General features: G+C 45.6%; 1 protein-coding gene across 15 annotated transcripts in view; it reads left to right on the top strand.

Moving 5' to 3' along the window:
* The first annotated feature begins 15,429 nt into the window (after window positions 1–15,429).
* The window catches only part of LOC142365710 (E3 SUMO-protein ligase PIAS2-like), a 51,226-nt gene continuing 40,088 nt past the window's right edge, over window positions 15,430–26,567 (top strand). For all 15 annotated transcript variants that reach the window (XR_012766577.1, XR_012766581.1, XR_012766579.1 and 12 more), the window contains exons 1-2: window positions 15,430–15,776; window positions 23,879–24,353. Coding sequence is in view for 9 of the 15 variants with exons in the window: in XM_075446783.1 (XP_075302898.1) it covers window positions 15,753–15,776; window positions 23,879–24,353 (499 nt within the window). In the remaining 6 variants the exon portion in view is untranslated. The remainder of the gene's footprint in view (window positions 15,777–23,878; window positions 24,354–26,567) is intronic.

Raw genomic sequence — 26,567 nt, 5'->3', positions numbered from 1 at the left:
AAGCCAGCTGGATGGCTTTCACCTCTGCAAACTGGCTGGACTCCCCTTCTCCCTCGGCAGTTTCCGCGACTTGTCGTGTAGGGCTCCATACAGCAGCCTTCCACCTCCGCTGCTTCCCCACAATGCAACAGGACCCATCTGTGAACAGGGCATACTGTTTCTCATCTTCTGGCAGCTGGTTATACAGTGGGGCCTCTTCAGCACGTGTCACCTCCTCCTCTGGCGATGCTCCAAAGTCTTTGCCTTCTGGCCAGTCCATGATTACCTCCAGAATTCCTGGGCGACTGGGGTTTTCCATTCGGGCGCGCTGGGTGGTCAGCGCGACCCACTTACTCCACGTAGCATCGGTGCCATGATGCGTAGAGGGGACCCTCTCTTTGAACATCCAGCCCAGGACCGGCAATCGTGGTGCTAGGAGGAGCTGTGCTTCAGTGCCGACCACTTCTGAAGCAGCTCGAACGCCTTCATATGCTGCCAGAATCTCTTTTTCAGTGGGAATATAGCGGGCCTCGGATCCTTTGTATCCCCGGCTCCAAAACCCCAGGGGTCGACCTCGAGTCTCCCCTGGTGCTTTCTGCCAGAGAGTCCAGGTTGGGCCATTCTCCCCAGCTGTGGTGTAGAGCACATTTTTAACATCTTGCCCTGACCGGACTGGACCAAGGGCTATGGCATGAACTAGCTCCCGTTTAATTTGTTCAAATGCCTGTCGTTGCTCAGGGCCCCATTCAAAATCATTCTTCTTCTGGGTCACGTGGTACAGAGGACTTACAATTTGGCTGTAATTTGGGATGTGCATCCTCCAAAAACCCACAACACCCAGGAAGGCCTGTGCTTCCCTTTTGCTGGTTGGTGGAGACATAGCTGCTGTTTTGTTGATGACATCCATTGGGATTTGACGGCACCCATCCTGCCATTTTATCCCCAAAAACTGGATCTCTTGAGCAGGTCCCTTGACTTTACTTCGCTTAATGGCGAAACCGGCTTCCAGGAGGGTCTGAACTATTTTCTCCCCTTTCTCAAAAACTTCCTCCGCTGTGTCACCCCATACAATGATGTCATCGATGTACTGCAGATGTTCTGGAGCTTCACCCTTTTCCAGTGCAGTCTGGATTAGTCCATGGCAAATGGTGGGACTGTGTTTCCACCCCTGGGGCAGTCGCTTCCAGGTGTACTGGATGCCCCTCCAGGTGAAAGCAAACTGTGGCCTGCACTCTGCTGCCAAAGGGATGGAGAAGAATGCATTAGCAATGTCAATTGTAGCATACCACTTGGCTGCCTTTGACTCCAGCTGATCTTGAAGTTCTAGCATGTCTGGCACGGCAGCACTCAGCGGTGGTGTGACTTCATTCAGGCCACGGTAGTCTATTGTCAGTCTCCACTCTCCAGTAGATTTTCTCACTGGCCATATGGGACTATTAAAGGGTGAGCGAGTTTTGCTGATCACTCCTTGACCTCCAGCTGGCAGATCAGCTGATGAATGGGGAGAAGGGAGTCTCGGTTAGTGCGATACTGTCGCCGGTGCACCATTGCGGTTGCGATGGGCACCTGTTGTTCTTCAACCCTCAGCAACCCCACAACGGAAGGATCCTCCGAGAGACCAGGCAAAATGGACAGCTGTTTAATTTCTTCCGTCTCCAAAGCAGCTATGCCAAAAGCCCACCGATACCCCTTTGGGTCCTTGAAATAGCCTCTCCTAAGTTAGTCTATGCCAAGGATGCACGGAGCCTCGGGGCCAGTGACAATGGGGTGCTTCTGCCACTCCTTCCCACTGAGGCTCACTTCAGCCTCCAGTACACTCAGCTCTTGGGACCCCCCTGTCACTCCAGAAATGCAAATGGACTCTGACCCTTTGAACTCTGATGGCATTAAAGTACACTGTGCACCAGTGTCCACTAGAGCTTTATACTCTTGTGGATCTGACGTGCCAGGCCACCGAATCCACACCGTCCAATAAACACGGTTGTCCCTTTCCTCCACCTGGCTGGAGGCAGGGCCCCTCTAATCCTGGTCAGAGAATTTGCTGCTCACCTGCTGTAAAAATGACTTGGAGGTCTCCTACAGAGGATCGGAATCAAGATCAAACTGCCTACCTGGTCTGGAGAGCTGGCTGCTGGAAACTGGAGCAGCATTTTTCCTGACAGAATCCCCTTTGGTGATTGTTTTACCTCGCAAATCACGCACTCGTGCCTCTAGACTTGAGGTAGGTTTTCCATCCCACTTCCTCATGTCCTCTCCGTGGTCACGCAGGTAGAACCACAGGGTGCCCCGTGGTGTGTAGCCTCTGTATTCCCTCTCCTGAGCAGAGAAATGCTTGCCCCTAATGGCTGAGACACTGGCCCATACAGGTGGGGAGTAGGACATATTCTTTTCTAGTCGCTTGACCAGTTTCTCCACAGCTGAGACAAGGGAGGAAGAGAGACTTTCCTCATATTGCCGGAGTCTGACAGCCACCTCATCCACTGTTGGTGCCTCTTTACCTTTCCAGTCTACTATTGCCAGTGAGTTGGCATATGAGGAGGGTGCGCTCCACACAAACTTCCTCCACATGTGTCATGTGCACTGGACTTCATCTGGGTCTGTGGGTAGCTGCTCATCGTCTGTGTCACAGTAAACCAGCTCCCACACAGCTAATTCCCTCAAGTACTCAATACCCCTTTCCATATTGGTCCACTTGCCAGGGTAGCATACAAAATCCTGACTGAAGGGGTACCTCTCCCTCATGCCTGACAGAAGTCTCCTCCAGAGGCTGAGGACTTGTTCCTTTTTCCCAATGGCCTTGCCAATGCCCCTATCCCTGGCCAGGGATCCCAGCTGCTTGGCTTCCTTGCCCTCTAATTCCAAGCTGCTGGCCCCGTTATCCCAGCACCGCAGCATCCAGGTGACAATGTGCTCGCCTGGGTGGCGGCTGAAATCTTTCCGCATGTCTCGCAGCTTGCCCAGGGACAGGGACCGGGTGATGATCTCTGTCTCTATCTCCCGCGATGACCGTGGCTCATTGTTATCCCTCCTGGAGCGATCTGCTCTCTTTGCGTCTTTCTTTAGTTTTACAGGGGCAACTGCTACCGGCACAGGTTGGTCATTGGGCTCAGCCGCGATGCCTGCTGCTGGAGCGGGGGCTGGAGCTGGAGCTGCAGCAACTGCTATGCCCCCTGGGGAAGCCGGGACAACGCCAGTGGCTGCAGCAGCGGTGGTGCCGGTCAGGGGGGCTGTGACTGCCTGCTGGGCTGGAGGGGCTGCAGGGCCGGCTGGGGGGGCAGCGCCAGTCGCAGTGCCTGACACTTCGTTTCCCCCCCTTTCCCCTTTAGAGCACTGAATCAGGTTGAACAGGGCTCGGTAGGCGTGGGCCAGACCCCAGCACATTGTGGTGATTTGTGTCTCTCTGGAGTTCCCAGGGTGGCAGCACACTTTTTGCAGATATTTTACCAGATTGTCCGGATTCTGTATTTGTTCAGGGGTGAGTTTAAAACACACCGCGGGTGCCCATTGCTCTAGACACCTGCCCATGCTGTCCCACACACCCAGCCACTCACAGCTATCCAGTCCCGGGGCAGGTCTCTGCATGATGTTCTTAACTACTTGTTTAACCCTAAACAAGACCCAAAACCCATTCAGGAGGCAGGACAATAGGAGAGTGCTGGCCTGAGCATCCCACGGGTACTCAAAATTCTCAAAAGCCATTAGGACCAGCCTGAGGGAGAGAGGGGGGGTGAAAGAGTGGGGGAAGGTATCCCCTTCGGTTTTCCCCACAGATTGGGCTTGATTATTCACAAATTCTAAGACATAGGATCCAAGGTACGGAAATGACCACAGTGCCGCATGCAAATACAAGCCTAATTTCATGCACAGTGATGTTATCATGCCATAAATCGGTATCGTACAGTACAGTAAAATCATAATCCTGATCCTTTTTTCCGAGGTAATGAACATCACCACAGGGAACAAGTACAAGTACGGATTCAAAAACCACAACCATCTGATCAAAGACAGAAACATTTTTACCGGCGACTGTTTAACTAACACAGCAAATACGTACAACAAATTATAACAAAAATCTAAGAAAGCAATTTTAACACCCTCTGCTCAGCCCTGCCGTTATCCCCGCCCCACGCTTGGGTGCCAAATTAATGTTTTGGTTTCGGCTGCCGCCGGCAACAAAAGCGCCATGCGGCCGCCCCTCCCCCCGCCTGCGATGCGGAGGAGAATGGAAATAAACAGGCAGAAAAACGGTGGGTCGGGATAAGGGCAGTTTAACAGAACAGCAAACAAAGGGAACAGTAACAACAACAATACAGATAAGGAGAAAATACGACACAAACTCTCACAACAGACCCTCTCTCCCGGACAGGACCGGCGCCACGCGCTCCCCAGCCATGAGTGAGTCCCCACCGCGCCGCTCCCCCTCCACCGGAACCCAGCATGATGGCACATGGTATGGAATACCCGGCTCTGTTTGGCCAGGTGGGGTCAGCCCCCACCCCCCGGCTGTGCCCCTTCCTGGAGTCCGGTGAAAATTAACCCTGTCCTGGCCAAACCCAGGACAACTGTTAATCCCACTAGGTTACTTCTGCTATCCATAGAATCATTTTAAGTTCTAGTACAAACAGTGATACAGTGATGGGCAGCAAATACTCTTCTAGGTAGAGATTCGCTTTGGGTATAGGATAACATTGTGTCTACGTACGAGCAACCCACTTCATCCTTAATGTTGTTCTTATTGTGGTGAGCAGAAGTGAAAATTTACATCAAAAAAAGAGCTCCACTGAAAAATCAGAAAATAGTTTAGACTAAGAGGTTCATTCTGTCTTTATCTTGTATTAATACGAATTCAAAAAGCAATGGTTAATTTGAGAAGTCAGACATCTGTCCAAAGAAAATTAACTCCGCTGTTAATCAGCTGATCAACTGACAAAGACTTGCATTAGATTGGACCTGAAAAACAGAGCAGAGGTATCAAAATCTCTGATCCCAGTTCTGTGAAGTTTCTATAAAACAAGAATTCAGGATCTTTCAACACGTAACTCTTACCAAATCATAAATCTTGTGAACCAGTAGCGCATGGACTATCGCTTTCTTGACCAGCCCCACAAAGCCGCGTCTCCATGCCTTTCACCAGTCTTATTCCACCACGCACTCTTTCCAAGGGACAGATGAAACTCCGCATGTGTTGGTTCCACCAGCAGCTTTAGCTGTCCATTTAAACAGCTCTCTGCCCACGCTGCTCTCCTTTCCTGAACTCCAGTCTGTTCTCTAGGGCCTGACTGCCACTGCAAATACGTCCACAAAACAACATGCCTGCCACAGTACACACATATACTAACACTGCCCAGGACTTCTGCTGTGCTTAGAGAGAAAATGGTAAATCTTACACGGTGTGAAAAAAAATAGGAGTACTTACCAGTGCAAAGTTACTTAAAATTCAGTTTAGCTTTATAGCGATTTAGCCTTCCTGTTCAATTAGTATTTAGAATTGCACGTTGTTTATAGCCACTGGTATTTCAATAGATGTTTAAGTGTTTAAAGTTTAATAAGCTTCCATTCTTAAAAGAACAAAAAAAGTATGTAATTAAATTTTCAGTTACTATAGGGGATTTTGGGGTCCATGCAATTAATAAAAGCTTAAGGCACTTAAGCACGATCTTGTTTTAAAAACTAAATAGTTGAGCACTTAACTAATTAGCTCCAACACTTATAGTGTATTTTATTTATTTCTAGCTTAACGAGAGCGGTACGTACTCCTTTCTTTGAGCCGTTTAAAATTAAACTCTGTTAAGAGTCATGCATCTTTAAATGCAATTGTTTGTGTAGTCATTTCCATACCTTTTACTAAACTTCATTTACATTATGAATCAACCTAGTCTCTTGTGTAATTCCATCAAATTAATGGACCTACTAAAAGATTAATTTAACCCCATAATGTTTCATTATCATTTGACCATATATTTCTGCATAAATATATCTGATAGAATGAAGAAAAAAGTTACAGAGTAAGTCATGGTCCGAGAAGCTTGGAAATAAGAAGTACCCTGCTGTAATACTGTGCCGTTGTACATCCTGCTGGGGCAGTCAATAAGGTGTTTGGAAGGATCTGCGATGAGGAGCTCAGTCAAGAGGCAAACAAGGAAAGATCTTATCGTAATACACATTGTCCCTGCCCTATTTACCTTTGGGATCCCAGGACAGCTGCCAAGTGTGGGGTTCCTCAAGATCAAGCTGACACCATGCGCCAGGACAGAGAGCAGCTGAGGTGGGATGACTCACCCAATTTTCCTCCTCCTTCCTCCTTCCTGTATCCCCACAGCTTTCCCTCTCCCCTAGTCCTTTGCATCTTACATTGGCAGCCTTGCCAGGCTTTTTAGAAGGCTGATGTTCAATTATTGTTTGGCTTGCTGGCAGTATTTTTTTGAGAAACACAAGCGGACAAGGGAAATGGCGAGTTTTAAACCATGTATAACTTGGCTGCCATTGAATAGAATTTCCCAGCACAGAGAAGAGGCGATTCTTTTCTCTCTTTGCTCTTCCAAATTATACAAGCCTGCTGCAAACAATAGAGTTGGCAAATGTTCTCAAGAAGGATTACAAATGGCTTTCATAATTAAATACATACAGCAAGCTCACCACAGAAGTTATGGCTGTCCTAGTAGTAACACTAGGGTGCACCTGAGAGGTGTTACGTTTAAAATCTAAAGACATTTTACAATTTGAGTTCGGAAACAGAAACCTTCTGATTTCTCCCCCCACCGCAATAGTTACTTGCCAGCTTTCATTAATTCATGCTCCGATGCTAAGAGCCACTTACAGAACACTATTATGTCCCTCTTTGAACAGGAACATTGCTGAAGCCAGGTTTTGCACCACTGAGACTTCACTAATTTGAAGCAGTATGTGTTACAAATACATAAAAATGAATGGACACAAAGTATGGTGAAGTAATAAACAATACAAATTAAGGATGCTGAATTTACAAATTAATTAATAAGCATTAACTCTCCCCGTCATTTGTATGAATTTGCAAAGTTCTACTGCAGTTTACAATAATATTGCTTGTCAAGAGTGATTTACAGAACAAACATAGGAAATACTTCATAAATAAAATCAGTGAAATGCCTCACAAAACAAACTTCTTTGATTGTAAGACTACACTGGGTAGCTGTGAACAGCCATAGAACTGTAATGCATTTAGGAATTTATATAGGAAATCATCTTTTTTAAACACTTTTCCCCAAACAGGTAGAATAATAATCTCCATTCTGTAGAAGATATTAATGGAAAAATGGAATACAGATAAGGACAGAGCTGGGGAACCAGGAAGTCCAGTAATTATTTAGTGCTATAAATTAAAGATCATAGAATCATAGAATCATATTAAGTTTTGGGTCGGAAGGGACCCCTAGAGGTCATCTAGTCCAACCCCCCCGCAGCGAGCAGGGACACCGCTAACTAGATCAGGTTGCACAGAGCCCTGTCCAACCTGGTCTTGAATGTTTCCAGGGATGGAGCCTCCACTACCTCTCTGGGCAACCCGTTCCAGTGTTTCACCACCCTCATTGTAAAGAATTTCTTCCTTATATCTAGCCTAAACCTACCCTGTTTTAGTTTAAAACCATTACCCCTCGTCCTGTCACTGTTGTCTCTACTAAAAAGATTGTCCCCATCTTTCCTATAGGCTCCCTTTAAGTACTGGCAGGCTGCAATCAGGTCTCCCCCCAGCCTTCTCTTCTCCAGGCTGAACAAGCCCAACTCTCTCAGCCTGTCCTCATAGGAGAGGTGCTCCAGCCCTCGGATCATTTTTGTAGCCCTCCTTTGGACCCGCTCCAACAGTTCCACGTCCTTCTTGTGCCGAGGGCTCCAGAGCTGAACGCAATACTCCAGGTGAGGTCTCACCAGAGCAGAGGGGCAGAATCACCTCTCTCGACCTGCTGGCCACGCTTCTCTTGATGCAGCCCAGGACACGGTTGGCCCTCTGGGCTGCCAGCGCACATTGCCGGCTCATGTCCAGCCTTTCGTCTATCAGTACCCCCAAGTCCCTCTCAGCAGGGCTGCTCTCAATCCTTTCATCCCCCAGCCTGTATTGATAGCGGGGATTACCCCGACCCAGGTGTAGGACCTTGCACTTGGCCTTGTTGAACCTCATGAGGTTCACACAGACCCACCTCTCCAGCTTGTCCAGGTCCCTCTGGATGGCATCCCATCCTTCTGGTGTATCAACCATACCACTCAGCTTTGTGTCATCTGCAAACTTGCTGAGGGTACACTCGATGTCACTGTCCATGTCATTGATAAATATATTGAACAGCACCGGTCCCAGTACGGACCCCTGAGGGACTCCACTCGTCACTGGTCTCCATCCGGACATTGAGTCGTTGACCACTACTCTGTGGCTGCGACCATCCAACCAATTCCTTATCCACCGAACAGTCCACCCATCAAATCCATGGCTCTCCAATTTAGAGAGAAGGATGTTGTGGGGGACCGTGTCAAAGGCTTTACAAAAATCCAGATAGATGACGTCCATTGGTTTTCCCTTGTCCACTCTTGCTGTTACACCATCATAGAAAGCCACTAGGTTGGTGAGGCAGGACTTGCCCTTGGTGAAGCCATGCTGGCTGTCTCGAATCACCTCCCTGGCCTCCATGTGCCTTAGCATATCTTCTAGGAGGATCTGTTCCATGATCTTCCCAGGCACAGAGGTGAGGCTGACAGGTCGGTAGTTCCCAGGGTCTTCCTTTCTACCCTTTTTGAAAAGGGGCACAATGTTTCCCTTTTTCCAGTCACTGGGGACTTCCCCTGACTGCCATGACTTTTCAAATATCGTGGAGAGTGGCTTGGCAACTACATCAGCCAGTTCCCTCAGGACTCTGGGATGCATCTCATCAGGTCCCATGGACTTCTGTACGTTTAGGTTCCTCAGGAGGTCCCGAACCTGGTCTTCACTTACAGCTGGAGGGATTTTACCCTCCTGGTCTCCTTCATGCTATCCATCGACTCGGGAGGGGTGAGGAGAGAGGTTGCCAGTGAAGACTGAGGCAAAAAAGTTGTGGAGTACATCAGCTTTCTCCTCATCTGTTGTTACCAGTTTGCCGGTCTCGCTCATGAGCGGGGGTACGCTTTCTTTGACCATCTTTTTCCGGCTGACGTACCTGTAGAAGCCCTTCTTGTTATTTTTCGCATCCCTTGCCAAGTTCAGCTCCAGCTGTGCCTTGGCCTTCCTGACCCCATCCCTACACAACCGGGCAGCTTCCCTATACTCTTCCCAGGAAGCCAGTCCCTGCTTCCACTGCCTGTGCAGTTCCCTCTTCTTCCTTAGTTTGACCAGCATCTCTTGTCTCGGCCATGCCGGTCTCTTCCCTTCTCTGCCCGACTTCTTACACTTGGGGATCGAGAGCTCTTGCGCTCTCTGGAATACATCCTTAAAGACCTGCCAGCTCTGTTCTGTTCCCCTGTCCCTGAGGAGCGTTTCCCAGGGAGTCCTTCTGACTATCTCCTTGAAGAGCTGGAAATTTGCCCTCCTAAAATTTAGGGTCCTGACTATGCTCTTCGTTATTCCCATTTCCCTCAGTAGCATTAGTTCCACCAGCACGTGGTCACTGCAGCCCAGGCTGCCTCCGATCTTGACATCCCCAATGAGCTCACTCACATTGGTGACCACCAGGTCTAGTATCGCATCCCCTCGGGTAGGGGTGCTTATTACCTGGCTTAAGAAGTTGTCCTCAATGCATTCTAGGAACCTGCTGGATTGCCTACAGCTTGCCGTGTTGCTTTTCCAGCAGATGTCGGGGTGGTTGAAGTCCCCCAGTAGGACGAGAGCCTGCGAGCGCGAAGCCTCCTGGAGTTGGAGGAAGAACGCTTCGTCTATCAGCTCCTCTTGATCTGGCAGCCTGTAGTAGACACCAACCACTAGGTTCCCTTTGTTGCCTCTCTCCGATTCTTACCCATAAGCTTTCGACCTGCTCGTGGTTATTCTTCAGGGACAGCTCTTCACTCTGTAGTGTTTTCTTGATGTAAAGGGCAACGCCCCCACCCCTCCTTCCTCGCCTGTCCCTTCTGAACAGCCTGTAGCCATCAAGAGCTACATTCCAGTCATGGGATTCATCCCACCAAGTTTCCGTGATGGCAATCAGGTCGTAGCTTTCCAGCAGCACGACTGCTTCCAACTCCTCCTGTTTGTTTCCCATGCTGCGTGCATTTGTATAGAGGCATTTCATCTGAGCTGTCGGCCTCGTTACCTTCATAGCAGAGCACCCCTTTTTTCCCTTGAGGTTATTTCATGGGTATTTTCTTGTTGGCACCTGATACCTCAGGCACCTCCAGCTCCCTTCCGCAAGACTTCCACATTGCTGCAGTGTCCCTCGCATGCTGCTGGGCAACGGGTTGAGGGCTCCTACTAGCCCCCTATCCCTCTAACCATTGTGTATCCTTCCCTAGCCTGTCGCTGGCAAGCCTGATAGGTTCCCCTTCCCCCTTCACCTCTAGTTTAAAGCCCTGTCAATGAGCCCCACGAGCTCCTGGGCAAAGATCCTCTTCCCCCTTTGAGAAAGCTGGTTCCCATTTGATGCCAGCAAGCTTGGTGCTGTGTATGTCATCCCATGGTCAAAGAACCCAAAGTTGTGGCGGTGAGACCAGTCACAGAGCCATGTGTTAATAGACTGAGTCTGCCTATGTCGCTCAACGTCTCTGCCCACCACTGGAAGGAGCGATGAAAAGATAACCTGTGCTCCAGATTCCTTTACTAATCGTCCTAGGGCTTTGAATTCTTTTTTAATTACCCTCGGGCTACTTACTGCTTGCTTGGTGGCAGCCACAACAGGGCATGAGGTGGGACAAAAAGGGTTGAAATGAGGCAGAGCAATTTTCTGGAAACACCCTGTCCGTTGGTACGTGAGCGTTTCCCAGCCAGGCAGCTGTAGGTACACGTTCTGTCCCAAAGTCCTGCCCATTGGAGGCCAACCACTGTTCTCAAACAGCGTGACAACCAGGTTCTTCACATCCATGCCGTGTAACGATTGCTTGGCAACCTCAACCCCGTGTTCTCAGACATCTAGACCTTCCCCAAAATGCTGTCTCCACAGTATAACTGTCAATACCCCAAAAGGCTTTATCCATTTGGTGCAACCCCGTTCCTACTCAGGAATGTTTCTCCATCCCTTTTCTTAAACCTTCCCAATCCAGTATATGCCAACACAAGCTTTCTGTTGCCTTGAGCTCCCTTTGCTAAGCATCTCCAGCTGCACATACCTCTTATAACCCTTCTCTCTCTCCTTCAGATATGTCTTAATCTCAAGGATTCCCTAAGCAAAAACAGGGCTTCAGCGTATGTGAACTGCTCAGTTAGTTGTGCTGCAAATGTAATGTACTACCATCCTGTTAAGCATGCAATTTAATACATATCTTTTTTTATTAAATTCATCCCATAAAACAAGGAGTTTTCAAAGTGGATCAGATTAATGTTTCTGCATCCAACTTAGGTCCTCTCCTGCTAGTCTTTGTGTTTAATTTTGTGGTCTTGATGTGGCAGTAGAGTAAGCAAAGCATTCATTTCCCATTATCGGGCGCTTCTTTTTTACGGCTGTGAAAGAGAATTTCCTATAATTGAAGTTAGGATCCAACCCATCCCAATTAGATTTCCCAGATCATATCACTACTGTTGAGAGAATAGCCTGGGTTCTCAGCTTTGCTTGACTGGAGAGAGTTTCCTACCGGGTCTCTAAAAGGGGTAGTGGTAACTTAGTATGTGGTTTGCTACTGCTTTGATGGATACAGAGAGAGAGTCTTCAATTCTTAGAACACAAACTTGAGGGTAATTTTCACCATATGTTTGTCAGTGAATCTTTCAAACTGACCTTGGAGACAAATACACACCCACAGTCAGGGAGGCCGTGTTCAGGGCTCTGAAATACTCATGAAAGCTCAGGCGGTTAAAGCTGCGAGGGCGGACTTGTGCGGCTGAACAGCGCTGGCTGGCAGGATCGAGCAAGTCAAGAATCTACAAAGAAACCTTGCTAGGGAACTCATTATCTAGTCCTTACATTCAATAGACATCATTTAATAAAAATAATAATGGTCAGGTAAAAAACTTTATAGCAAACATTTAAATATTTCCTTGCTGTGCTTATAACAAAAATACAGGTGTATCACTGGTATGTTAGGATAGGCAAGCAAAACTAATTAACACAATTTCATCATCAAAACTGATTAGAATATAAAAAGTAAAGGAGAATAAATTAGGTTTCTAAGTTTCATTTTTTCTGCTAAACATTAATATGAGTGACATCGTGGTAGTATATAGTTATAAATAGTAGTATATATATGTAGTTATATATAACTTTATATAACTTCACTGCATGTCTTGACATAACAGACAGAAGATTATATCCCATCTAAGCTCTGTTTTGTCAATTGGCTGCCCAGGAAGTGTGGATGCAAAGCACCCACGTGAACTATTTCTTTCCAATAAATAAAGTAATTATCCAACTCAGAATCTCCTGTCTTGTAATCAGAGCCCATACTTTTATCGACAGCAGAGCAATGAAGTGGGTCTGTGAGCCTCTGTGCTTTGACACTTCTAGACCTAACAGGAGAGAAGTGTGGGCACTGAGCACCACGTGGTTACATTTTTGCCATCCACTTTCTCTGGTGTTACGTTAAAGATAAACGGCTATGGGATAGGAAAGAGGATGGAGAAGCCTGAAGCTAGTCTCAGAAAGTTCTTTCCTTTAAACACAGCAAACAAAAAAATCTCCCTTCAACCCAGTCATCTCCGTCCTAGTGTTGCTTGTAATTGGTGTTCAGCTCTCTATCAGCAGCTGGTTAAGCAGCACAGGAGGAGTTTGTTGAGGTGTAATGCTGAGGAGTGTAATTGCTGCAAAGCTGGGAGCAGCTGTAGGATGGGAGTTTTTGTGTTTTTTTTTTTTTTTTTCAGCTGTCTCAGTGTGTTTGTGGGAGGCAGGCAGAGTTGATTTTAATGATTGGATGTCTCTCAGTAGGTAACACGGCTGTGGGAAGAGTCAGCGCTTGTATGGACAGACTGTGCATAGTCCTAGAAACAGTACTAGAGAAGGTTGAAGCCCAGATGTATTTTTCATTTTCCTAGCAAGCCTAACTCAATTTAGGGGGTAGGATGCTTAGTATATATAGGCTCCCTTCTTACCCTAATTAGAGCCTGTTGGGAGAACAAACTAATTGCTGTAGTGATGTCCTATCAGATGGGAGTGTGAAGTGGCTGCCTTGAAAAAGGGCAGGTTGGGTGCTTCTTTGATGGCTAGTGCTGGGCAAAGTTTTAAAGCTTATATTGTGAAATCAGAAAGGGCTGAAGGGGTGAGTGGGGGAAATGCTTTAGGAGCTACAGCAGCAGGGGCTTGTGAAAGGAGAAAGAAGAGGGGAAGGAAGAAGCATTGGAAGTGGAGGTGCAAGAAGAAGCAGCAGAAGCTGGAAGAATGCCTGACACTTGAGATAGGTTTCTCAAAAGTTTGTTGGAAAGAAAAATATTGGAAAGTGTGAACCTTTGGTAAGCTGCTTAAGATGGCCTGGTGTCTGAGGAGTGTTGAGTCTGGAGCTGATGTGTGTGAGGAGTTTGGAAAAACCAGCGGGGATTTGAAGACCTGGAACAAAAGGGGAGACTGGTTCTAGTTACTGGAAAAACCAGAAGAGGGAAGATTTGAAAGAAACCTTGGTGTAGAGATAAGATAATGGAGTGGGAGAGGATAGGCCCTATGTTTTTGTGGACCTAGGAAGAGGCTAGAGGAGGACCAGGTGTATGGAGTAGGTGTTTTTTCAAGGGTATGGCCCCAGTGATGAGTAGGAGAAAGGTTGTGAGGGAAGGCTGAGGGAAAACAAAATATGGTGAAGCGAAGAACTCTAAGGAACTCTTCAAGCAAAAAAATTAGGGTAAGCTAATATGGAAACTTATTGTCTTATGCATGTGAGGTATTAAAACACAAACTATAACCTGTTTGCCTTTATCCCAGTGGATGTAGTGAATGAGATGAATGGGAAGGTTGAAAGATGTGATTATAAAGTGAGAGGTGAGTGTTCATGAGGAAAGAAAAATGTCCAGCTTTCATGTGAGTTTGACTGCTCCTGTGTTTCCCAGCGCGCAAGAGAGAAGAAACATGTGAGGGTGTTCTGAAAGCAGAAGAGAGCAGGCTTTGGTCTGGCCTGCACTGTGTGTGCTTTAACGATCTGAGAGCTCCTAACCTGCGGCTTGCCCCTTTGTTCTGGTATTGAATTGTGGGGCAAAATAAATGTCTGGTGGATGTGGGAGTTGAACTCGCGCAGCTGCGTGGCAGGCAGCACGCTCTATTCAGCTGCGAATCCCTGGTTTTGACTAACGACTGGCGTTTGAAATTAATAAAGTCCTTATGTTTAAATCTTCAAGGAAGTGACTGTTGTAAGACCAAGCACAGAATGCAGGGAAGGACTCGCTAGCTGCTGTTATGGTTAAAAACTTTCGCAGAACTATGGGTTTATCTTGGACTAGCTGATAGTAGATAAATAGGAAAGCCTGCTTCAAAAGGCTAGTGTGAAATTACCACTAAAAATGTGAATTATTGAGTTCCTCTGTGTCCAGGTCTTGTAGCAATATGGAGTGATGGTAGCCAGTATTTATGGCTGCATCAGTACCCTCTGTAAAATCTCACCTAATTAGTCCCCCAAATCGTCTGCCCTCCTGGCAAAGCGTGCTGCCAACGCAGCTCCTCTCTTGGCCTGTTAAGCAGCGTACTCATACTTTTCCTGAAACACCTTACAGCTGTAGCTACCGCTCCGAATCTGTCAACCGTGCAAAAACTGCTGAATTTTGGTTAATAGGGGCAAATACATTTTGCCTTTCAGACCTCCTTCCCCCCCCCCCCCCCCCCCCCGGTGTCTCTCTTCAACTTCTTGTTTGAGGTGGTTTGGCTGCTCGCCTGTTTGTCAGCTTAGTCTCTGCCTTTTTTTTCCTTGCAATAAATCGGTTGTTTGGTTTAATGGCCCAGTTGCTGGTAGAACTGAATATTGTGACTAGGTAATTATTGTGACTAGATAATGAGCTCTGGCTGGTTTGGAAAATCATATTCTCAGCTGCACCTCAGTGTTTATTTTTCTGTAAATGCCTCAACATTTGCCTTGCAGTAGAAAACCCATTATCTGGTTTTGAAGCTTGCTGCCAGTGACATTTTTTGCTTTGTTTTTTATTAATAGAACATGTCACATCATCATTATAACATGAATTATGAGAGCGTTTTTGAGGAGATGGATAGAACTAAGCAAGCTGTCAAATCCCAGCACAAGTCTGACCTTTCTGTTTAATACCCTTCCATCGTGAGACTGTTTTATTTGCCGTTATTCCTTTTTTTTTTTTTTTTGTGAATATAGTAATTTTTGTCTAACCGCTGAGCGTCCCCTCAGCGGCGTTTCGTTTTGGGAAGAGGGAGGGCGGCAGCCCTGGGGGTGCCGATCCCGCCGGCTGCTCCTGGCTCGGGCCAGGCCTCTTTGGCTGCCTCCTCCCCGCCGCCCCGCGGCTCTGGGCCTGCTGGGGACCCCCGGGGGTCGCGGAGGGGCCCGGCCCAGTACCGGCGGGTCCCCGTCTACAAAAACCGGCTGGTTTTCCCTCAGGGGCGGCCCCGGGAGGCGGTGCGGAGCGTGCTACCCCCCCCTCCGGAGCCGCTCTTCGCCGTCACGTGCCGGGGGCGCGCACAGGGTGCACGATGGTGGCGGCCGGGCCCGGCGGCGGCAGCAGCAGCAGCAGCAGCAGCAGCAGCAGCGGCGGCGGGTAGAAAATGGCGGATTTCGAGGAGCTGCGGGTGAGGAGCGAGAGAGGGAGGGGGAGACGAGGGCCAAGATGTTGCCCGGCCCTTCCCGCGGCGGGGGAAGGGAGGGCCCCTCGCCCATCTCCGCCGGCCTTTCCTCATGGGGAGCCCCCGCCGCACCCCTCGGCGCTTGCCGGGGGAGCGGGGAGCCGTCGGCCGCCTCTCGCCGAGGTGGCAGCTCCTGACGGCCGGCCGGCCGGAAACCACCGGGGCCCCGCGTCCCGCCGGCGCCTTCCCCGGGGGAAGGGAGGAAGCGGGGCCGCCCCGGAGGGCGGTCGGGGGGCGGCGGGAGCCGGCGGCCCTCCCTGAGGAGAACCCTCCCTGGCGCTTCCCCAGAGAGCCCGCTTTCCGGCTCCGCCGTGGGGGTTGTGGTGGTGGTGAGGCTTCTCCCCCACCTCCCGATATCTTACGAGCCATTTCGGTTCTTGCCCGCGGCCCGACCGGGAGAGGAGCCGGGCCCCGGCCCGCTGCCGGAGGCTCGTTTGGCGGGGCCCAGCGCCCTGACTGCGAACTGAAGGGAGAATGCCGGATAATTACTGAATTTTTGAAAACGCTAAGAATGATTGCATTTTTGGTAAATCCATTAACCGCTTGTGGACCGGGAAAACTGTGCCTGCAAAGCATGAAATCCAGTATTTCTTTTCAGACCTGTTTTGTCTTCAATTGAATGCCTTTCATATAGGGCTCGTGGACTTTCTGTAACAGATTTTTTTGGTGGGGGGGTGACCTTTCATGTTTTCAGGTGTGTACACAAAGAGCCGACTGCATCGTTTCAGTTTTTCCTTGTGTTTCCTGAACAATCTGTGAGTATCTTTGTTCTGAAGGAGACTTGTCCTTCTGTACCATCTACACCTGCAGAAGTGCTACCGAGGGAATGCTATGTGCTTGCTGAACCCACCCAACCTAGACTTTCCTACAGAAGGAATAAAAGTTAGTTTAATAGGAACCACTGTGAGTTAGGCTTTAGTGTAGAGAAAGGTCTGATGGCTGAACTGACTACAGTCTGACCAACAGTGGGAAATGTGCTGCAATCACCAGAGAATTTCCTATGCCAAGGCTTCTTCCAGTGCTAATATTGCTTGGGTTGAGGTGCCTGTAGTGTAGCTGAGGAGCTGGGTTATAAAAAAAACCTTATGGATAAAACTGAGTTTCTTCCTTTGAGGGCAATAGTGCTCTATCTCAATCTTCGGTTTAAGAAGGGTTGGCTTATTTTTTCATAAGTGAAGCTTTTTTTTTAACTTGTATTTCTTTACATGTTTTCTTGTTTAGTGTCCTTGGTCACTTTCCAAGGTCTCTCAAATGGTGTAGCTACATAGGTGGCTAAACCCCCAGTGTAAACTTTGTAGCAGAGACAACTTTTCGTAGTGTAGCTTCTCTTTTCTAGGCTTGAGCGAGAACTGTGATCCGCATTTTCCAAAGCGCTCTTATCACTTATCTAGATATGTGTGAGTGTTGATGGACTTTCTCTGCGAATTGGGTACCGAAATATTTTTGAAATTATCTATGCACCCGAGTTGCTTGCCAGAAGTGACACAGGAAGGATGGGAGGAAGAGGAAACGGGGTTTCAGGCCCACTACAGGACTGCCCTTTCATCCCTCAAAAGAATAGGTATCAGTAGTTTAAAAAAAAATATATATACTGGTCTGAAGAAATCTTTTGATGTTCCCATTCATCTTATTTGTTAACTGGAGTGCTGGTGAAATGAATCTGTTAGCCTGAAGCTTCTCTAAATGTTCAGTATCTGTCTGATAATAATTCATAGTCTGTTTTGGGAAATTTCTAGATATTTATTGGAAGAGAGTATAGTAATTGCCTCATGTCTTCAAGGCCTTTACTGCCATTTTTGTTTTAGGAGTAATCTTAAACTGCTGCTTTATAGATTAACACATGGGATGTTTTTATGGCAGTGTTGTTTGCTGCTCTCTTGTTGATTGCAATTTCCTATAGTATGTGATCTCTACCTGCCTTAGAAAGGGCCGCTAGGGCAATTTGGAGGCTTGAATTTATGTTAGTAAATTGTTAAGGACTGACTCAAGGCAGAAGGTCAGAGTTCTCTCTTAAATCCTGTTTTCGAGGGAAACATGCAGGGACAGCATTTTTCTGTTCTCAGGGTAAAGGATTGTTTTAGTACTCGTTAGTACCATCCCTGCCATCCTCTGCATCTGCAGAGTAAAAGTTCGGGGGAGCTATTACCAGAGGGTTGTAACGAAGAGGCTGTAGTGAAGGAAAACAAAGACTCCAAGGAACCTGCTGTTACATCATGCCTTTTGGAAATCTTCAGTTCTGTTAAAGGATTTAGAAGTAGCTGTAACTGCAGATCCCTTCCAGATATTCATAGTAACCCTTAATTAATTAGTAGCGTTTATTGAATTCTGTAGGCTACTAGTTTCTGGAATGTTAGGGAGGTGCTGAGAAGATGTGGTGAGCACAACTGTACCTGTTTTACATTTTGAGATACAATTTCCAGACCTGCTGTTCATAGATGTGTTTTTAAACATGGCTCATACCTTTATCCGTAATCCTCACTCACAAGCAGCCGGATGAATGTCAGAGGGATTACACAGGCACAGGCAGGTGTGGAACAGAAGTCAGCAGTCTGATGTGGAGGCCAGAGATGGCATGTGAATGCATTTTTGAACAGAATTGGCCCAGGAGTGGGGGACTACAGCTCCTTCTGAGAGCCATCTGTGAGAAAACAATTCCAGCTCCCAACAAATTCTGAATTGACTGAGATTTGGCTTGAAGCTACGGTTTGCATACCAGCAAAATACTGCAGATAATTGGTTATGTATTGTTACTTAGAGAGAGGGAGGGAGGGAGGGAGAACATCTCTTGGGTCCCTTACGTTTCTGCTGGCATCCTGACTAGTTTGGAAACAAATAATACAGAGTGCATGCTATCCTTGAAACATCGCAGATCCCCAGTTTAGAAGATAACTGCTTCAATCTCATAGTTTGTATTTATTTGGGTTTTAAAGTAATGTGTGAGTTTCATCTTGGGGGGGGGGGGGGAGAACAAGCTCTTCTATGCCAAAACTGATTTGTGTGACACTAGCCATCAGTTCCATGGCCATTATGGATAAAAACCTCGTTTTAGTGAGAAGAAATGGAAGTGTGCTCATATGCCCTATGTGGAAGGGGAGAGTACACAAAATTTACTGGAAAATCAGGGTTTATAAATGCTGAAAGTAAGTCCTACTTTTAATTTTTGCTCTTGCACACCCAGAGCTGAAGTCATGCGATTCAAATATGAAGAGCAGTATGGTTTAGAAACCATATTAAAATACAGAAATATAAGTCTCATTCTTGTATGTATTGGATTGCTTGTTTGTACCAGACTTTGTCTTTCCACTCCTCTTGCTTTATTTTTCCAGTCTGAATGGACAGTGTTTGCCTGTTCACCAGGTGAAGCAGTGCTTAGGGCTAAATTGTTAGCCAGGAAGAAAACCCTGAGAGCTGTCTTCACGTGTCCTCATCAAGCTCACTGCCAAACACTCTGTTGTACTCTGTTTTATTTTAGCTGTATGAACGTTGTATTGTATGTGCCAGCCCGTTTGGGGGTTTGATGTAGAAATCAAATTCCATGTGTTGATCTGGGGTAAGGGTAACATTATGGACAGAACAGAGATTGAGAAGTTTCTGTTGGTGATATAGTGATCTTTAGGTTGCAGTTAACATTGTGTTAAGGTAGCCTCTGAGAAAACATTTAGTAACCTATGATAGTATATTGTTATCTTGTATCTGTACATAATTCCCCTCTTCTTCCTAGATGCACAGTCACTTTTTCAGACCAGTGAGGCTTGTTGTGGTACCTTAAGTTTGTTATGTCTTGAATAATTGACAATTAATGACTGTGCTGAGATACAGTGATGGGGGAAAAGGAGATAATGTAGTTTGCGGCAATTAAAAAATGATGCAGCAATTACATGGATCAAGCTTTCTTTTGAACATCTTATGTAAGATGAGTGCAAGTATTTAATTTAGGATTTTCACTGTTACATTTAAGTGCATGCAACTTTAAAGACTGATGCCTAATTTAGGAGCTGGGCTAGAGTTAGTCCAAAGAAAAATTCCCACATTACTGAGGGCCTGATGGTCATGCTGCTTGCACCAGTTGTGTTCTGCAGAGCTGCTCTTACTGTGCTGTACTACTTATACAGATTTAACTACTGACAGCTTTGTTCTTTCCCAGGACTTGCTGTTTTTTTATCTATAGTCACACTGGTTTCCAGGGTACATTTATATTTGTATTTAGAGTCAGCATAGAGGTCTTCAGCCATGCCAAGACACAAATTGCTCTTTCTTACCAATATGACACATTTCTATCCCGCTGTAAATCAGCGTGTATGCAAATATATTGCGAAAGGTGTCACAAATGTGCTGCTATGCTGTGAGTGCCTAGAACAGGGCTTAAAAGCCAGGAGTGAGGATTTGTGGGGCTGGTCTTTGGTGCGTCCCCTCCCTACATAGCCTTCAGATGCTTTGGAAGGCATTTGGAAGCCAGTGGAGCTGAAGCAGGGCTCTTAGTGGGAGACTGGAACTTTTGAGTTGACTTGAATTGCTTCTGCAGATTCAAGTGTAGGGTTTGCTACCTGAGCTGTTGTGGTTGCCCTAGAAGCTACAGTCGTTGGTGCTTATTGTAGATACATGTCAAGCATTCAACAGGCATTCTTGGTTACCTTTCATTCATATATCTAAGTACAATGACTGTTAAAATTGCTGTTAGCTTTGGCAGGGGGAGCGTGGAGGATCACGTACCTCTTGAGACGCGTGTTTGATCCCTTACATTGCTCTGAAACATGCCTGCCCTTAATGTCAGCATTTCCTGGACACCTTACCATCATCATCCTTGTGAAATGAATGTCATTCCAGATACAGCATTAAGCCGTAGATGTAGAATGATATTTCTTGTGATGAATCATGATTGCTATAGTTTAACAATAAGAAGTTTCACAGGGTTTTTTGTTTCTTATGACCTTCAAGGATGAATTTCAGGGGAAAAAAATGTTTCTGGAATATGAAAGTACTTGAATTATCCACTCTGATTTCCTTCCTGAAAGTTCTGTTAAACTACTCTTTGTATTCATGGAGAAGTATTAAAAATAAAATGGCTTTGGTCTTCTGTGTTAAAAAAGCTTTTTATTGGGCTGCGCAGCAGTAAAGAACTTCCCTTAAGAGAAAACTGATGGCATTTACATTACTCAACTTGAATGTCTAATCCTAATTCAGCGATGTGAAAAGCATGTTAATAGCTAGGCTGCAGCCTTCTGCAATATTGCTGGAACCCCAAAAGAGAATAACTTGGTAGGGTTTGTTGGAAGTAGTATCTGTCTAGCACCACGATTACAAATGCTCCTAAGCATATGTCATGTCTTCATAAAACCTGGTTGATTATAACGAGTGTCCACTTAGATATGTGTGTAAATGGAGTAATAAGATGAAGTGTGTAGATCAGACTAGCTGTGTTTTCATGCATGTGGCTGTTGTTGCCTTAAAGGCAAGTAGAATCTGCTTTAGGGGGAGAATGTTGCAAAAGCCATTGTTTAATTACTTCCAGTAAAGCTCACTTTTGCAAGGCTTCTTTCAAAAGCATATGTAAGATTTTTGTGTTGATGGACAAAACTGTGTGGTTCTTTTTTACTCCCAAGCATTTTTAATGGAGGTGTCAATTTAAAATCTTGCTGACTATGGTATTGAAGCCAGCTTGTGTCTTCTAATAAAATTAAATCCATCTTGTAACAAAATGCTGATCTGTGGAATTTCCACATAAGATGTTAGCTGTTTCAAGGCATGATTGACTGCACATTTCACCTTGATTAACTAGCAGGAATGCACAGAAGGCAGCAGGCGGGGTAATAGGCAGTGTTTTGCAATACATGCTGTTTCCTTAATCTCAATGTAAAGGATTATTTTATTCATTTGCATTCTGATTATGGAATCCAGACTCGTGCTTAGTGCCTGCATCTGAAATAAAGGAGCTGATGTTGCTGTCAAGCTTAAGCAAGTATCCGTGGAAGCAGGCAATATGAAGTTCTCAGTAAATTCTTGAATATCAGTATTAACTTTTAACTCTTTTATGTGGCATGCTATAAAGCTGTTATAGTACTTCAAGTTATTTGTTGTGAATACTGAAACATTTTATTTTCTTCACTCTAAGGAAACAGAGCAAGGGAAGGACAGGCAGAAACTAACCTCCTCCAGCAGCTTGCACACTGGATGGGGTTCTGTCTCCATCTTCTCTTGTATTGTTTTGCTGTTGAGAGAAGTCACTGGGATGAAATTAAGGTCACATCTTCTATTGGCCTCTTCAGATAGGGCGAGCCACTCAACACCTCATGTGACGCTGCTTTCACTGGCAGTTGCATCCCTGGTGCACTGATAGATGGGATATTGGGGGAATACCAGTTTGAAGACTGCTGGGTTAGCTTCCTGATAGCTACTTGACAGAAGCATCACCGTACTCAAACTGGCTGTCTGGAAATGTTGAAATTCAGTATCTGAAATGGGATGCTCTTGTCCCCTCAACAATGAGGAAAGGGTGTGCCTGATGAGTGCTATGACAGTATTTTAGATAGTTATTTTGATATGCACGAATAATGTGGCCCTTGAAGAGGCAGGTCCTGGCTGTTTGCTCCTGCTGTCTTGTAATAGACAGGTTCAGTTTTCACCTGGCTTAATTCCCTGATCTATTTTACTGTAAAAACAATTTTCTCAGCATTAGGGGAGCAAGCAGCTAGGGGCACGGGGGGAGTTCAGATGTTTTTTGGTGGCTGACTGTGGTTGTAGCATAGTTGTATTAAAACTTCAGCTGAGATCAGATCTTTTAGAATACATAGGTGTAAACTCTGTAACTGTATAGTAAGAATTGGGGAACGTAAACCCAAAACATTGCATTCTGAGTTGTATCTCTTCCGAGATCAATGCCTAGAGCTCTAAATGTTGTATATTGGACTACAATTTAAAAGTCAACAATGCACTTTTGAACTGATCTTAAAAATATCTTTTATGATCCTGGATGATACTTCATACCTTCTGTTAGGGCCTTCATTTGCCGGTCCTTGAGTCGGGAGTTGGTATGGTACAACAGTACAGATTGAAGTCAGATGTTCTTTAATCTTTAAAATGTAACTTCCTTGTTACGGTGGAAGATTTCCCACAGAAATAGGAAAGAAGTGCTTAGAAGAATTACAGGCAATTTTATATCTCTGAAAAGAGAGCTTGATCACAAAAATGTGAGATGATGGGTCTATGCCAAGTTACTCGTTGATAGTTATGGGGGGAGATGATCACTTCCTCTTGCATAGTGCACTTTATTTCTTGTCTGTTTAAAATGAGAAACTTTCTTTTTATGAACTTCATAGTTCAGTCCTCAGTCTTCCACAACTAACTCGGATAACCGAGTAAATAGTATTATTTCCTTTAAGAGACCTTTGTGTCCCGTGATCACAGCTTCTGCTGATACAAAAAGGACAGGAAGTTTTCAGTGATGTTCTGGAAGAATCAGTTGATTAAACGGTTTGTTAGTATGGTATAATATAGCTTTTTAAAAAGTGTCCACCTTGTGCCATCCTTTCAAGAGTGAAACCTGATGTGCCTGTCTCTCTTCATGCATGCATTTAACATGCTGCCCAAAATAAAGGATGTTTCAGAATAAACTATACAGAACTTAAATGCTTCCTTATTTTATTTCTTAAAGTGTGTTGGAAGACAGGTGATGATACTGATTAATCTGTGTTTTTTTGTTTGCTTGTTTCATGAAGTAAGACACATTTTGTATTAGAGCTCATGCTTCGACCTGTGAATTTAAGATAGCACTGTACAGATTGCATTAAGGTGGTGGTGTTGTTATTGTTTGAGTGTGGAAACAATTAGAAGTCTTTGAAACCATTAACACGACCAAACGCAACCTGCATCCTGGATGCTTTGTTTCCTCATTTTAAACTAACTATACTCGTGTTGGGTAAGGATATGGGCGGTACTTAAGGTGGCAAGTGTGAAACTAGATGGTGAAAGTTCAGATGCTTTGCCGTGCTCCTCAAAAAGGCCTTCTTGGGGTACTGTTGGTTCACCTGTGCTTCTTTCTCTTTTCTTTCTAGAATATGGTATCAAGTTTTCGTGTTTCTGAACTACAAGTGTTATTGGGGTTTGCTGGGCGTAATAAAAGCGGGCGGAAACATGACCTCCTGATGAGGGCACTGCACTTACTGAAGAGCGGTTGCAGCCCAGCAGTTCAGATAAAAATCCGAGAACTCTATAGGTGTCGGTACCCAAAGACGAATGAGGGACTTTCGGACTTATCGGCTATAAAACCCACGGTTTTCAATTTGGACAGTAGTTCTTCTCCTGTCGAGCCTGACCTGGCTGTTGCTGGCATTCACCCACTCCCTTCAACTTCGGTCATGCCTCAGTCTCCTTCGTCGCCTGTCAGTTCTGTGCTGCTCCAAGATACGAAGCCCCACTTTGAGATGCAGCAGCTGTCCCCACCGATTCCACCCGTTCATCCCGATGTTCAGCTGAAAAGCCTGCCTTTTTACGATGTGCTTGATGTGCTCATAAAACCTACAAGTCTAGGTAAGTCTTTAAGGGCTCTGCAGGTTGCTTAGTTCATGAAATAGGTGTTGCTTCTGACAGTGCTGAGTCCAGACTTAAATGGCTTTTTGCAGCTGGGGAAAAGGGGGAAACTCCCCTCCCTTCTCATCTCTAATCTTGTCCCCAAAAGTGCCAAGCCATGCTTCAGAAAATAGTGTTGTCTTTTTGTGATATTATATGGTTGAAGGTCTTTGTCTTTTAAATATTAAATAAGAGAGTAAATAGTTCAGTTGGAAGGTACCTACAATGATCATCTAACTAGCTGACCACTTCAGGGCTGATCAAAACTTAAAGTAAATTAATTAAATCAAATTAAGTAAAGAATAAGGGCATTGTCCAAATGCCTCTTCAATGCTGATAGGCTTGGGGCATTGACCAAGTCTCCAAGAATCCTTTTTCCAGCGTATGAGCACCCTCTCGGTAAATAAATGCTTGCTAATATCTAGTCTGAACCTCCGCTTTTGGCTGAAAGATTTGGACCTGAAGTCTCTGCCTGGTGCAAGTGAGGAACGCATCTGTCGGGGCCAACAGGAAAAGGATTTCAGGGTCAGTAATTAAAAAGTTGCAATGATAGAGCAAGTTCACTTGTCTGTTAGTTTAGGCTTATCTCACTGCAACAGTTCTGCAGGTTCTGGCATTTGGCACTGAAATAGATACTTTGTGCAACAGATACTGAGTGTTGTACTCGGCTTAGCGGAGGTTTCTCGGCTTAGCGGTTGTTGCCAAACTCTTGCTTAAAATGTAGAGTGGACCTTTGTCTTCCAAATAGCCTGAAATTTCAGTTTAGGTTCCTCAAACCCCTCACTCCTAAACATATTTAGTTATTTGGAAATATGTTATTTTCTGTCTTGAAATTCAACCTGTCCTACCTTACATGGTAGAAAATGTTCCCTGACTATTTAGTAGCATCGTTTAGAAACACTTCAGCATTTTTGCAAGCTGTTTGTATCCTCTTAGACATTTTTTTCCAAACTGATAATGGAGCCTCCTAGGCTGTGACTTGTACCCCAGTGAGGCATATACTGATTGTTGGTCATCCTCCAGTACCTAAAGCAGCAAACATTGATGGCTTGTCCTGCCATTACCTTTACAGAGATAATCTGTCAGTGCTGTGATGTTTTGCCTGATTCCTGCTTATGTTCACTGTGCGCAGTAGCTGGGTATCTTAACTAGCTTCCTGAATTATTCTGTATTATGGGACAACTGTTGGCTCATAGTTAACCAGATTGGTTGCCAGCCACATCGCCACCCTGTCCCATGTAATGCAGTGTGTGCTCTGCAGCATATTTCTGCTATGCAGTTACCTTTTGCTTCCTGGTCGATGATATCTAGAGGTGGTGGTGATATGCTAGAAACTTCCTTAACAGCTGTTTTCCTCAACTTTGGATGTGATCCTTTTTTCCTGAAAGGAGAATGCTTCCTTAGGGGTGTCACCATGATAGAGCTGCATGTAAATTCCTTTTTACTTTGAAAACTGTAGGCTTTTTGCCCAGTTTTCATAGGAGTGAGGATTATCTAGTCCTGTGACATTTGGGTCCTCTTAGGACACGGGCAAGGGGGACAAGATTAACTGAGTACTTGCTTGCCTTCAAACTCTTTCCAGAGCACAGTAGCTGAAGGTGGCAGCAGCTGGAGCTACAGCTCAGATCTGTGTGAGGAGTGGGGAATTGCGATGTGAGGAATAGCTTGATATGCAAATAATGGGCCTTTCCAATATTAGAAGGATATGAACATTGGCTGAAAATCACTTTTCTAAATTTGCTCATGAATCCATGTTAATGAGGCTTTATTTAATGTTTATAGATTGATATGGATAGCTTATAGTCCCAGTTAGCAGACTCAGGTGACTGGGACATGGAACAAACAGGGGTTTTTGTGTTTGAGAATGAAGGGTTTGGAAACCAAAGAGGTCGGAGCTAGGAGTATAGTCTGCTTCACTGTGACTCTCTTAAAGGGATGAGTGTAGGTGTTTGCACTGAAAACGCAAGAGCAGGTGTAGGTGTGAAGCTTAGTTTTAACCCACACTCAATTCAGTAACAAAATACTTCCATGATCTTTTGAACACATGCGTAATTATAATTTTCAAATAGAAAATGCTGTCTGTGGGGTGTGTGTGTGCGTGCACACATACATGCACAATGTAGTTCTTTTAAATTGTTTGAGGAACTTGAGGTGTGTGTGCTCCACCTGGATTCT

This window comes from Opisthocomus hoazin, chromosome W (assembly GCF_030867145.1).
Source record: "Opisthocomus hoazin isolate bOpiHoa1 chromosome W, bOpiHoa1.hap1, whole genome shotgun sequence".
Taxonomy (NCBI): Eukaryota; Metazoa; Chordata; class Aves; order Opisthocomiformes; family Opisthocomidae; genus Opisthocomus; species Opisthocomus hoazin.
Note: the sequence above shows the minus strand (reverse complement) of the source record. Positions and strands in the feature narration are given on the sequence as shown.